This window comes from Lucilia sericata, unplaced genomic scaffold (assembly GCF_015586225.1).
Source record: "Lucilia sericata isolate MDLA Ls3-8-SP2 unplaced genomic scaffold, ASM1558622v1 Contig000587F_arrow, whole genome shotgun sequence".
Lineage (NCBI taxonomy): Eukaryota > Metazoa > Arthropoda > Insecta > Diptera > Calliphoridae > Lucilia > Lucilia sericata.
Window position 1 is genome coordinate 59,368 of NW_023994594.1, and position 13,280 is coordinate 72,647.

Here is a 13,280-nt window from a genome sequence, read left to right on the forward strand (position 1 = left end):
CTTAGTCCGAAAATTTGGATCAGGTTCCCATTTGGTAAATAATCGGCCGATACTTGTACATTAAGAAAATGGGATGTGGATTCCAGAATAGAATATCGATCGCAGTAGATTCCTCTACTTATTATGAACATAAACATTTGAAAAAAATTTCATGTGTTAGCATTATTGTTCCATAGTGTTCGAACAATGCTGTATAATGTGGCCCATTTATTCTTTGGAAAGATAAATATGACGAAGTGGCTTACAAGATGAAACCTCTGAACATATATTTAGTAACTCTTCTTCGTAAGTCTCGTAGAGTGAGGGTTCTTGACACTGTCTTGGTTGGTTAACGTAGTAGTTCACTGCGCGCGAACAGTCAAGTAGAGTCGATGAGACTCCGTTTTGACCGGACCACTCCACTCGTCAGATGTACCGCCACCTTGCAAACTAAAAAAGCCTACATGACCAAAGGTTATCCACACCGTCCCTAGTTCCTATTCCCTTGGTAATCCCTTTCTTTCCCCCATTATCCCCTTCCTCCACTTATAAGGTTAAGGTGGTTTGTAGCAGTGCCGAGAACCTGAATGGCTAATTAGTGGTAAAAGAAGATTAGCCGCTAACAGCTCCCCTCCGGTGCCACGACACTGGCCGGTTGTAATGCCTAGTCTAATCCAAGTACGCCGTCACTGCGTACAGCACCAAAATATGGCGCTGTCTTACTAGCTCTAAAAGGGTATTTCGAACTTCTCTCTAATTAAGACTGTGAGTTTAAGGCGTTGGGTCAAATGTGTTGGGTCAAAATGCTTAATGGCTCCCCTAATTTAATTATTGGTGATTGGTTTTTCAGTAGTTCTATGTTGAAACTATCGAAATTGTTTCATATAGTTTTCCATACTCCGATGTTTCCTTTTTAACTGTTGCTAATAACAGAAGATATCACCTGTTTAACATAATAGTCAAATCTGGTGTCGACTCCAAAGTTTTTACTTGTTTATGAGCACTTGAAGTCCCAGGGAAACTTAAAAATTTAAGTCATTTATAGAAGTGTTGTTCTCTCTCTCGGAGTACAATAATGTTGGAATCAAATCTGGACAAACTGAATCATATTTCGTTCGATGTTTTATTTTTAACCTGTTTAACTTAATAGTCAACTCTGGTCCCGATTCCAATGTTTTTACATGTATATCGACACCTGAAGTCCCGGGTAACTTTAAAATTTAAATCATTTATAGAAGTTTCTCTTTCTCAAAGTACAACAATGTTAGAATCAGATCTGGACATACTGAATCATATTTCGTCAGAGAAAGTAAACTTTGTTAGATTATTTTTAAATATTTTAATTAATTTTTAATAAACCATGTCAATAACTATTATATGTAAATTTTTTTAACATTTTTTTATAAAAACAGTTTTGTTAACCACTAAATAATTATTCAAATTACAAACTTCAAAGGTTTACTACTGCCTTATCATTAAAAATAGTTTGCAAAACCACATCAATAATATTTATTCAATATAAAATACATAATACATATGAACTTGTTAACAGTTAATATTTTAAAATCGTTGATAAAATGTCACCAACTAGAGCAAATCCTTTGTTAACACAAAAAACTTTTCAAGATTTTTGTGATTTACCAGATTCAATATTGTCTAGCATTGGTTACGATTTGATAAATAAACCCCATACGATTTGGTTGGTTGTTCTTAAAAAGTGTTATTTTGTTGCAGCATTTTTGTCTCATCTCTATATTTGCGTTTACATTACGAAAGCTATGTTCAACATGATTCTTTCCGATGATTTCGAATTGGGTTTATTGCTGCGTTTAACTTCTGGCTTCAATTATGCCCTGTTTTCGATAATGAAATCGACAACGTTTTTTTGGAACATCAAAGAGTTTATGGAAATCTATAAAGCTCTTAAAGAAATATTTCCCAAAATTCGCAAAGAAAAGTTAAGCTTTAGAGTGCGCGACTATTTTTGGCCAAAATGGATTTTATTTACAGTGTATTTTTATATTGGAGCTGTTGCATTTATTGCAACTTCACCTCTAATGGAGGGTATTATTTTGTATATTGTAAGTGTATTTAGAGACGGTTGGAGTCGTGCGGAATTTGGTTATTTCAAATTATACGAAATAGAATATAGCTTTGATCATCATAGTGTAATTGCTTATATAATTACCTATGGGATGGAACTAATGCATGCACATTTTATGGTAATGTTTAGTATTTGTTCTGATATCTGGGTGCTTTGCTTTACTCTACAATTATGCATGCACTTTGACTATATCGCTGGGAAGTTGGAAAATTATGAACCAAATGAAAAGGAATTTGTAAAAGATCGGGAATTTATTGCCGATTTGATTAAAAGACATCAAATATTATTGAAGTACGTATTTGGATAATATGGAAAACAATGTTCCAAGAATATCTATATTCTTCTTTTGCAGTATTGGTGATGGCTTAAATTCCGTTTTTGGTGGCTTACTTCTTTTAATGCTAATGTCAATTGCTGCCACACTTTGCTGCGCCGGGGTTTATACTTTAACCCAGGGTTTGGGCCGAGAATTTATAGAATATGTGGCATTTCTACCCATTGTAGTTGGTCAATATTTTTTGGTTTGTTATTATGGTCAGCAATTGATTATAAAGGTATGTAAGTTTCGCTGTTAATAGCATCTTAAAAACTCTTGTTTTCTTTTTTCCCCTGCAGAGTTATAGTGTAGCTGATGCCGCTTATAATCATACTTGGTACAATGGTTCCAAACCGTATAAAAAATCAATTTTTATTATTATAATGCGTTCTCAGAAGGAAGTGGAATTAAATGCTTTAGGCTTTCAACCAATATGTTTGGAAGCTTTTAAAATGGTAATTATTAAGTTTGAGTTTCTAATTGGAGTATAATTTTGTGATAAAATACTATTTGCTCATTTTATTTTAGGTTATGGGAGTAACTTATAGAGTATTTGCTTTGTTAAAGGAAACTATGTTTTAAAAGAAAGATCAAACTATATTTTACATATTCACAAATACCTTTAGATAGTTTTATGGGCCAGTTTCTTTAAATGCGAACGAACTTTCATTGTAATTTTGTATTGAAACTAACAACATATTTCGAATTTATTTGAGGAACAGTCTCGATATATTTATATAGGAATGTCCTACCTAAATAATCCAATAGTACATGATCAAATATCCCGATAAAGTGTTAGTTGTTATAAAGTTTAAAGCACGTATAAAAACTTTTAAATAATCATATCGGCATTGAATAAAATAATATTTAAATATATATTAATGGTTCTCAGAATGGTGGTATATTTTGGGAATTGTTTAAGTTGAAATTTTTGGTTTGTTGTTGTTTTAACAGCTAAAACTATACAATAATCAATCAAGGGGTTCTGTATTGCATTCAACTGGATTCGCCCATAAATCAATTGGACAATGTGAAGTAGGATTGGCTAAGCAGTAAAATATGTGTTAGGTATCATGGACCCCCGATCACACTTGTACCAGAACAACTATGGTTTTCTTGGCATAGGTTGTATGCAGCGGGCGATCTTCAACCGTGACATTGATGGCGTCTCTATGAATGTCGTTCAAAGCTGTCATATGCGATCAATCCAACGAATCCTAAACATAATGGTGTATGTTTTTCTCATACACTCAGTTTTGAATGTTTCACCACTAAGGCAAGGTGTATTGATTAGGTTTTCATCGAAAGGTTTTCTTCGATGCCTGCTATAGGCGGTGGGCGTCCTAAAAGTACGACATTCATTCGGTATCCTGCAATCATATTATTGATGGCGTCTCTATGAATTCCGTTCAAAGCTGTCGTATACGAGGATCGATCTAACGGATCCTACAAATACATGCACATGTTTTCTTCGAATACACGAAGGGTCTTTTCTGTCATTACTCTGGGGAACATCCAACTGTGTAACATTTAAGTTATAGGTGGTGGTCGACCACCAAGTACGATATTCATGTGGTATCCTGTAACCGCGGTTTTGATGGCCTCTCTATGAATGCCGTATAGGAGGATCGATCTAACGGATCCTGTTTTACTCGTCTACGCGAAGATCCTTCTAAGTGTGTAACCTTAAAGTTGCTATGACTCCTCCAGTGAAACTTTACATTGTGTTCCTTAACTGGTGTAGGTGATGACCGAAGTAATTTACATTAGGTTTGGGTAAGAAGGGTAGCCGCTCAATCCATCATGACTGGCTCACATGGGTCCACCCAGTGGCGGTCCCGTTGTGATGCCCTAATGGTCGTAGGAGTCCATTTAATTATTACTTCCAGATTTAAACCAGCCGGTTTGATTCACAAAGTTTAAGATAGAGCAGCAAAGCCGAAACAATGTTCTCTGCTTTCATTGAATGATGGGCAGTAGCAGAGAAGGTTAGGTATTGTGTTATCTTAGCTTAATAATAAGCTTGATCTGGGAGCATCGTATAGAGACCAAATTGACCTCGAATTTCGCTGAACCATCTGATTTGAGGCATTTCATATAGTTCAGTTTGAACCAGTAACTTACAGTTTGTAAGGAATATACCAGTAAATGCGTCGATTTCGTCTTCCCCACGCATCGCACCATTCCTGGCGATTTCGTCAGCTATACAGTTCCCCTGACAATTACTATGTCCAGGGACCCATATTAACGTCTCGCTATTTCATTCAGATATATCTTTGCCAGTAAAAACTACCGTAATTAGGTAGCCTAAAAGAGGATCTAACTCCAAATATTTCAGTGTAAAAGCTACTATCCACCCTTCCATTCCTCTTGGAGTCGTCAGTGTAAACATTTGTTACACCATTAGTTGAGTGGAACTCGGGTATGAAAGCGTCTGCCGAAGTGAGGTTTCGCCACACAATAGTCTACATTAAGAAGCTTTGAATGCTTCTTCACTGGGTATTACTAATGGAAGTTAATTCCTCAGCATTTTTTATTCGATTGGCGTCTCCAAGAATCTTCTTCAAATTTGTCATGTACAAGAATAACGCGTTCAAAGCTCCCTCATACAACTGCGTATTTTTATTTATCACATGCCTCGAGGAAGCAATAACCTTAAAGTTATTATGACTTCTTCGGTGACATACCATTAAGATCTGTATGATTAACATGACATTTTGTTCCTTAGTCCTTAAAAAAACACTTTGAGAGCTTTGAATGTTTTTCCACTGGATATCACTAAACAATGAAACGTGTTCAGTTGGAATTTGTACTTTCATCAATTACAACACCAGGAGTAGGATTTACATTCTTCATCCAAGTGGTGTTGCTGGCAATTTCGCTGTTGATTTCTTTGTCTATGGCCCAAGTGCTTTCGTGTGCGCTTTGAGTGTGCAGGTACAGAAGAACTGATGTATTTCGTTAAGATAACCATTGACAAAAACGCATTATTCATAAAACTTTAGGCCCGACGGTACAGACGTCGGCATAAAAATTACATCCGCTCCTTGTGGTATAAATTAAATAGAACTCTGCCTTGAGATATACCTTGTTTAACTTTAAGAGGTTTTGAGCGTTTTCTGTAAAAGACTGACATTTTCAGTTCCAAAATATGTAAATTTTCCAACTTTTAGAATATCGCCATATTAAAATGTGAGAAAACCTTTAAAGTAAAATCGATCCAATTAGTAGTGTCGGTACATAACGGGACTTCTTCTATAACAGTTTTTTTCCTTCATTTTGGAAAATTATTTTACAAAATAACAAATGAAATGAAGTATTAAAATTCTAAATCTTTTAATAAATCAGCAATAATGTTAATAAATCACTGTATATTATATTTCTTCTAAAGGCACAAAGCAAAAGTTTTTCAAATTAATTAAGTGAGTTAAACACACTACTTTTCAACAATAATTTTAGTATATAAAATATTCTCAGACAAAAAACATAAACTAATTAAGACAACAATACAGAAATTCTTGAGAAATTAAAAGGAAGAAACTAAAGTTTAAATAAAAATCATCCGACTACAGAACAATATCAGTCACCACATACTTTAACATACATAAATACATTTAATAAGATTTGCATACGAAATATTTATGTAAATCAAGAGAAGTATGGAAGTTTTACTTGTAGCTAAAAACGAATTCTTTAACTGCGCTATAAGTTCTCAAAATATATTTTAGTTTAAAGATCTTTTCAATGTAATGAAATAAGGTACATTGAGCAGTTCAATATGTGCGACTATCATAGAGTCTGAAAAGATGCAAAAACAGGGGTCAAATTATGCAAGGTCTATGTGGAACCAGTCTGCATTAAGCTTGCTATACCTCCACATCAAAATTCAATGTACGTCGACTATTAACATCTATAACAAGGCGAATAGACTATAAGGTGAAGTCCATGGCGAAACTAATAAGGTGAAGTCATTTCAACAGCTGATTGTTTTTTGTCCATGGAAATTTAGCCCGAAGTTGCCAAACTCAATATAAAAAAATTCTCTCTCAAACCCGACGCTGTCAAACTACATATATAAAAAATTTCATGAATTCGCCGCAAAATGAAATGACTTCACCTTATAGTCTATTCGCCTTGGTGAAGTCATTTCATTTTGCGGCGAATTCATGAAATTTTTTATATATGTAGTTTGACAGCGTCGGGTTTGAGAGAGAATTTTTTTATATTGAGTTTGGCAACTTCGGGCTAAATTTCCATGGACAAAAAAACAATCAGCTGTTAAAATGACTTCATCTTATTAGTTTCGCCATGATCTATAACATAGACCACCTTGAAGCTCTTAAGTCTCTCACCTGCATGTAAATATTCCTCCAGCTAAGGTATTGAACACGATCGACGAATGGGCTATTGGCCAAACATGGCAATACAGGTTAGAGAGTTCATTGGAAAATGCGTAACAGGGCGACAGATTAATCGGAGCTCAGGAGGTCTACTGTTGCCACTTGCAGAATATTCAAAATGTTCTAGGACTATCTTTCGCTGAAAAGGTCTTAACGCTTTTAAACTTTGATAGAAGTTTGTTAAGAGTTCTGCCTATAAGAACTCTTAACGAACTTCTATCACTTCTATACTTACTGGGCACAGTATGATTGGATGAATGGCAGTTACTTCAGAATATAACCTAACCTACCTATGTTATCGTCTGGGAGAACCTTTATTTAATTGTATGGTTAGATTACCAGGTGAATTAAATATTTCCAATCAATCAAACACTTTACAAATACTATTTAGAAACACACTATATCTCTCTACTTTTGTAGATTTAAAAAGAAAACAAAACAATATTCAACATATATTGTTAAGGAATCATCAGTAGTGGAGTAGTTTCTTATGAAGAAGGAAGTAGGATCGAATAGTTTTATTGTGTTAATAAAATATAAATACACATGCATAGGGTGTTCAATTTCTTCAGTCTTAAGCTTTTATTTTCTTATGAACTTTTCTAAATAAACATCAAGAAATCAAAAATCGGGCACCCTATGTATTCGTAGATTCATACAACAGATACAACAAAAGGAACCTCTCAATAACTACTGTCATATTCATCTCCAACAACAATACATACTATAAGTTTTTTAGGGAGTCAAACAACAGCACAACACAACAACAATAATAATTGGGTAACTGACATAAAGAAAATTCTTAAATACATCATAATCAAGTTTATGACAATCGACAATAAAGATGACGACTCCGATGTCTGAAGTGAATAAAATGAAGTGGAATATTTAGTAAAACTGTAGAAATTTGTATACTACAAATGAAAAGTATTCACATAAGGGCGTGCAATATTTAAATAGGACTTACTTAAGAAAAAGTACCATTTAGAAAAGTACTTTACGGTTTATTCTATTGATGCGTCTAGTTAAGAAATTGTGTATTTCATCATTCACCATTTTGGTGGCGATCTGCTGTAAGGTGGCTGGACAGCTAAGGAGGAGAGTCTCAAGAGTCTTCGCGACTGGTGTCAGAAGGGAAAGGGGCGTGTCTCTTGGTCGCGTTCTTTCCTGGATCGTGTAACGTGGTGATTCTATTTTTTTCTAGGCACTCGGTATTATTAGCCTACTCGTTGACAGGTTGAAAACCATTGTCACGAACTATACTCCCCTTTCGCCAATGGGTTTTAGCATTAGCATGGATATGTCATTGGGGCCAATCGCCTTGTTTGGTTTAGCTGCGATTGTATTGTTGTTGAATGAGTCTGTAATGTTGTTGTTGTTTGAACACTTCTTTTCGCCTTGTCTCTCTCTGGGTGCTGAATAAAAGGCCAGCAAAATGCGCGAGAAAATCGTTCAGGATCGGAAATTGAGGTATCTGCAAACTGAATAGCGCCCTTGTTATCCTTTTACCAACTCCTGAGCTCAAGTTGCAGTTGGTCCAATAATCTAACCATTTATTTCGCATGTCCTAATGTAACAACCAAGGCGAATAGATTATAAGGTGAAGTCATTTCATTTTACGGCGAATTCATGAAATTTTTTATATATGTAGTTTGACAGCGTCGGGTTTGAGAGGGAATTTTTTTTATATGGAGTTTGACAACTTCGGGCTAAATTTCTATGGACAAAAAAACAATTAGCTGTTGAAATGACTTCACGAAGTCATTTAATTTTGCGCCGAATTCATTAAATTTTGTATATATGGAGTTTGACAGCGTCGGTTTTGGGAGAGATTTTTTTATATGGAGTTTGACAGCGTCGGGCTAAATTTCCATGGACAAAAAAACAATCAGCTGTTGAAATGACTTCACTTTATTAGTTTCGCCTTGGTACCAACCTGCTGATATCGTTGCTCAGCTGGACAAAAGGTAAGTCGAATTCATTTGCAGATAAAGCAAACTGCTGCTGCGATGAAAGTTTCAGGGACAAAAGGTGTGTCGTTGAGTTTGGTACTGCGGATGTCATCGAACTCATTTGTTGAACTCGTTGCTTCTGCTGGGAAGTGCGACCGCACTATAGATTGTCGTCCAGCAGGAATAAAGCAAACTGTTGATGCGATGATAGCTACAGGGAATTTGCTCTCCGTTTGTTGAATGTTGTGGCAGCTGGGAAATAATTGAAGATGCCATCAGTGATTTCTCTAAGGCCGTTCCCGTCTGCTTTCTTTTGGGAGATATGATTTCGGCGTTCAGAGTGATGAAGTCGTTGTGTCGGTCCCTACAAACGATTATGGTTAGTTAGTCTGATACTAGAGAAAAACTTTCCTGGTTGCGTAGTTAATCAGACCAGGGCTTGCAATTATTATGCATGAGGAGCTGGCGTAGTTATTCTTAATGCGTGATAGGCTATTCGTCTATTTATTGCGTGATTAGAGTAGTCTTCCCTTTGGCTTGAGTGCCAGAGGTGATGGTGAGCGGTAAAGCCCCATCTAGTAGGGTTCTGATATCGGGACGGTATTCAATTGGACAACTGGCGGTATGTAACATTATAGAGCTGTCATAAACTTTAAGGTATTGGCCTCTAGCGTTGAGATCGAGGGGAAGAGCTCTATACATCACTGTGCTATGTATGATAAATTCGAAGAACGTTGTTTCCGTTACAACTGTGCAGACTCCAATACACGTCAGTTGTGTGTCCTGGACCGCCTGCGATGTTTTTCTGCTGCATTAATCTGGTTATTTAGGGTAATTTACTTTGGGGACCATTGCAGTTAAACTGCAATATGATCTCCGAAGTGCCATCGAAGGTGTCAGCAGCGATAGCTGTTGTGGTGGTGTTTGCTACTGTTATTGTGATTGCGATGGGAGGGTGGTGTTGTGGTATATGAAGACGATGATAAAGATATCGACGAAATCGTTGAGTTTCGTCGTTGTTGTTTGGCAGCATAGGGCGACAAAAGTCTCCAACCTCTTCTGCTAATGGTTTAATGATCAAGAGTAGTTTCTGAGGTGACGACACGGGTCACAAGGATTGTATACCAAAATTCACATCGTCCACAATGTTTACGCCGTCATCGCCTGAATAAGAATCTAGTAAAATGTCCCCAAAATTCGTAAAAAGATGATTATTCCAGTTAAAAAACACAATTATAGAATAAACTTAATACTTTTTGATTTCACTGTACATAAAGTTTCACATACAAAACTACATGAGTATTGTAATCAATAAAATAATACGATTATTATTGAGGTAGTTCTGTTTTAACTTGTAAAAGGCCACAACATGTAGCTTCTTTCAATATAAAAGTTATTGAAGAATTTTACTACCTCTATGGGCAAAAGTCAATTAAACTGACGACGACTGTGTTATAAAATTAAAAGGGTGCAGTAATTGTTTGATTTTGAAATGCCTTTACAATTTAATTCATTTTCAAAGAACCAATAAAAAAAATTATCACTTTCTTCAAATGAAATTAACATTATGAATGAAGTGCAATAATTATGATTCCGCAAAGACAACTTAAATGGGAAAAAATATATCTAGAAAATACTAACTATGAGATGTGACATCAGTAAACGAATAAAATGTTTCATCAAATTGCAAACGCAACGTCTGCTGGTACCATTCACCATTTTACAATAATTAAATATAATAAGCAAGTGAAAATAAATGGTCATATAACAACGTCTAAACGAATGAAAATTGACTTTAACTATTTTATTTGTAATTCTATAATGGAAAGTTTTCTTTTTTGTGATCTCGATATGAGTAAGTTTTATATACTCGCACATTACATATTAGAGTATAATGTGTCGTTGAGGAGTAATTGCAACATATCTTTTACTATCAAACAAACTACATGTTTATTGTTTTTGTCTGCCTGGTAGCTTGGTTGGTTGGTTGTGGTGCTTTATATGTAGCTGGCAAGCTGACTGTTTGTACTTACAAACCATATTCACTTTTTACATCTCATAAAGATAAAGGTACAAACTGCTGCTACTCTTTCATTCCTATACAAATATTACAGAATGTTTTCATGTACTTTGTTTCGTTTGATAGTGTAAGAGAGTCTTAAATGAATTTAAAGAAATATGAAAAAAAGTTCAGGGTGCTTTAGTTGAACTTTTTCATCAATTTCTATAATTTATTCAATGGTTTCAATTAAAGAACATTTCTTGCAAAATAATAAAGTCAATCATAAAAATGTGGCTACTTATTATTGATTAAACTAAGAATTAATAATTTGTTATAATAAAAATATTGTAGCTATGTGTGTATTAGGGTGATCGACTCGATTTTTCAACCGGTTTTAAAACCGGTTTTTTCTGCTTTACCAGTGTCGGTTTTTTCTTAATGTTGATTTTTCGAATATCGAATAACCCGGTTTTTTCACTTTTTAAAAACCGGTTTCGAATACTTTTATTTGCTTTGTATTCAAAGATTATTTAAATGAAATTTTTAAGTAAATAATAATACAGCCCGCCTAAATTTTAAAAATATTCGAGTCGAGGAGCTAGCGTATATTTTTCTAAAGCTCCTTTAGTTAAACTTTTTTGATTTTCCTAATTACCCAGCAAAAATTTTCATTACCTAGTAATCTAGAAAGTAATATTGGAATCACGTGGAAACTAATTACTTTTGGGGTGAATAACTAATTATTTTTGTTCGACGAGGTTCAAATAATATGTACCTACCTTAAACAAATTAATAAATGGTTACTAATTTGATTACAAAAACTTTGCGAAATAACTAGTTACAAATAAACCTACAAATATGTTATGTTATAGCTAGTTATTTTGGGCCGACTTTGTATGTAGAAAACAAAAATTAAAAAAATGCCGGGATTTGAACCCAGGCATTCAGTTGTTTTCTATGTTTCTCACTCCAGCCGCTTACTCGATGCTCCATTAACATGTTGCTTTTTGTAATTTTGAGAACGGCTTTTTACAAAAATATATAAATGAATGTCATTTTGAAAAAAAAATAAACAGTATCCAGCAGGGCTCGAACCACGAACCCCCTATTTGTTAAATGAACGACCTAGACAATTGAGCCATAACAAATCCAAATTGTTTTGTTCTTTACCAGTAATAACCTATTCAGCTAAATGAAATAATGTGGATGATAATGAACACTCATTACCAAGTAATATATGAAATAACTACTGGCTATTACCAAAAATTTCAGATTTTTTGCTGGGATAATTAAAAAAAAATTTATTTGTAAAATTGATAACTATTTGATAAAATTTTATCAATCTTAAGATTATATTCCAATTACAATAATTAATTTACGGCTGAAATTTTATGGAAGTGTTGGAATGCCTATGCAAATTTCCTAAACAGGGCTTTTAAAATAAGCTATGATTACCTTATGTTTAACAGAAGTGTCCCACTTTTTTCCTAATTTTTTTATATTAAAGAAATAATGTAAATCAGACGACTAGATCTAAAGTTATAATCTTTTAAACTGTTAAAAATCATTTCGGGCCATGTTTTATTAATCAAATTTAAACATAAACATTAAGTTTTTCAAATTAAATTATGTTTTTTTTATTTATAATGAAAAACCGGTTAACCGGTTTTTTCTGAATTTGAAAAATATCAACCGGTTTTTTTTAAATGTCAACTATTCGAACTATTCGAAAACCGGTTTTTGGAAAATGTCGAATAATCGATCACCCTAGTGTGTATGTAGGCCTACATGGTAATAAGAAGGCTAAAGATCGTTTTGAAAGCTACGTTCATGCTGATTGTTTAAGTTATGTTCGTGGCAAGGTAACCGGATATGTGGACAAATTGGAATCGACTTTTGCTCAAAAATCTGTAATAAACCGATTGCTATTGAGAAGACAACTAACTATACACACTTCACGTGAAGCATGGAAATTCTATAAATTATAATTTGAAAATATAATAAGACAACTTAATATGACTGGAGCAAATTTAGAGGATGCTGATTTAATTTGCAAGTAAAAAGCCTTTTAAGAATAAGTTTAATGTTAAGTGTTACAAATGCAATAAGTTTGATCATCAAGCCAAAGATTGCAAGACTCGAGAAGCTCGTGCTGCCGATAAAAGATTTTGGTAATAGTGCAAATCGAAATGTTGGAGGATCAAAAGTAAGATTCATATTTGATTCTGGTGCTAACGACCATTTGGCAAATGAAAGTTGGTATATTTCCGAACTGAAGGAACTGGATGTTCCTATTGAAATCAATTTTGCCAAAGACCATCTATCAGTATCAGCTAAAGCATGTGGAAAGAAACATTGTAAAATGGATTCTGAGTATGAACGAGAACGTCCTATATGCACCAGATCTAAGATACAATCTTATGTCAAGTAATGTTTGCTGACAGTCATGTTTGCATTGAATTCTCGTAATGGTACTCGAAATAAAGCAACACGAATATTGGAACGTATTCATATGGATGTCTGTGGA

The 13,280-nt window shown here is 34.4% G+C and overlaps 1 protein-coding gene across 1 annotated transcript; it reads left to right on the top strand.

The window, feature by feature from the left end:
* Positions 1–1,544: 1,544 nt before the first annotated feature.
* LOC119606463 (odorant receptor 49a-like) lies at positions 1,545–3,036 on the top strand (the record flags this gene model as incomplete). The annotated part of the gene is made up of 4 exons (XM_037959978.1): positions 1,545–2,374; positions 2,436–2,637; positions 2,699–2,854; positions 2,928–3,036. Coding segments are annotated over 4 exons (1,242 nt in total), but the record flags the coding sequence as incomplete, so codon positions are not given.
* Between the last annotated feature and the right edge of the window lie 10,244 nt (positions 3,037–13,280).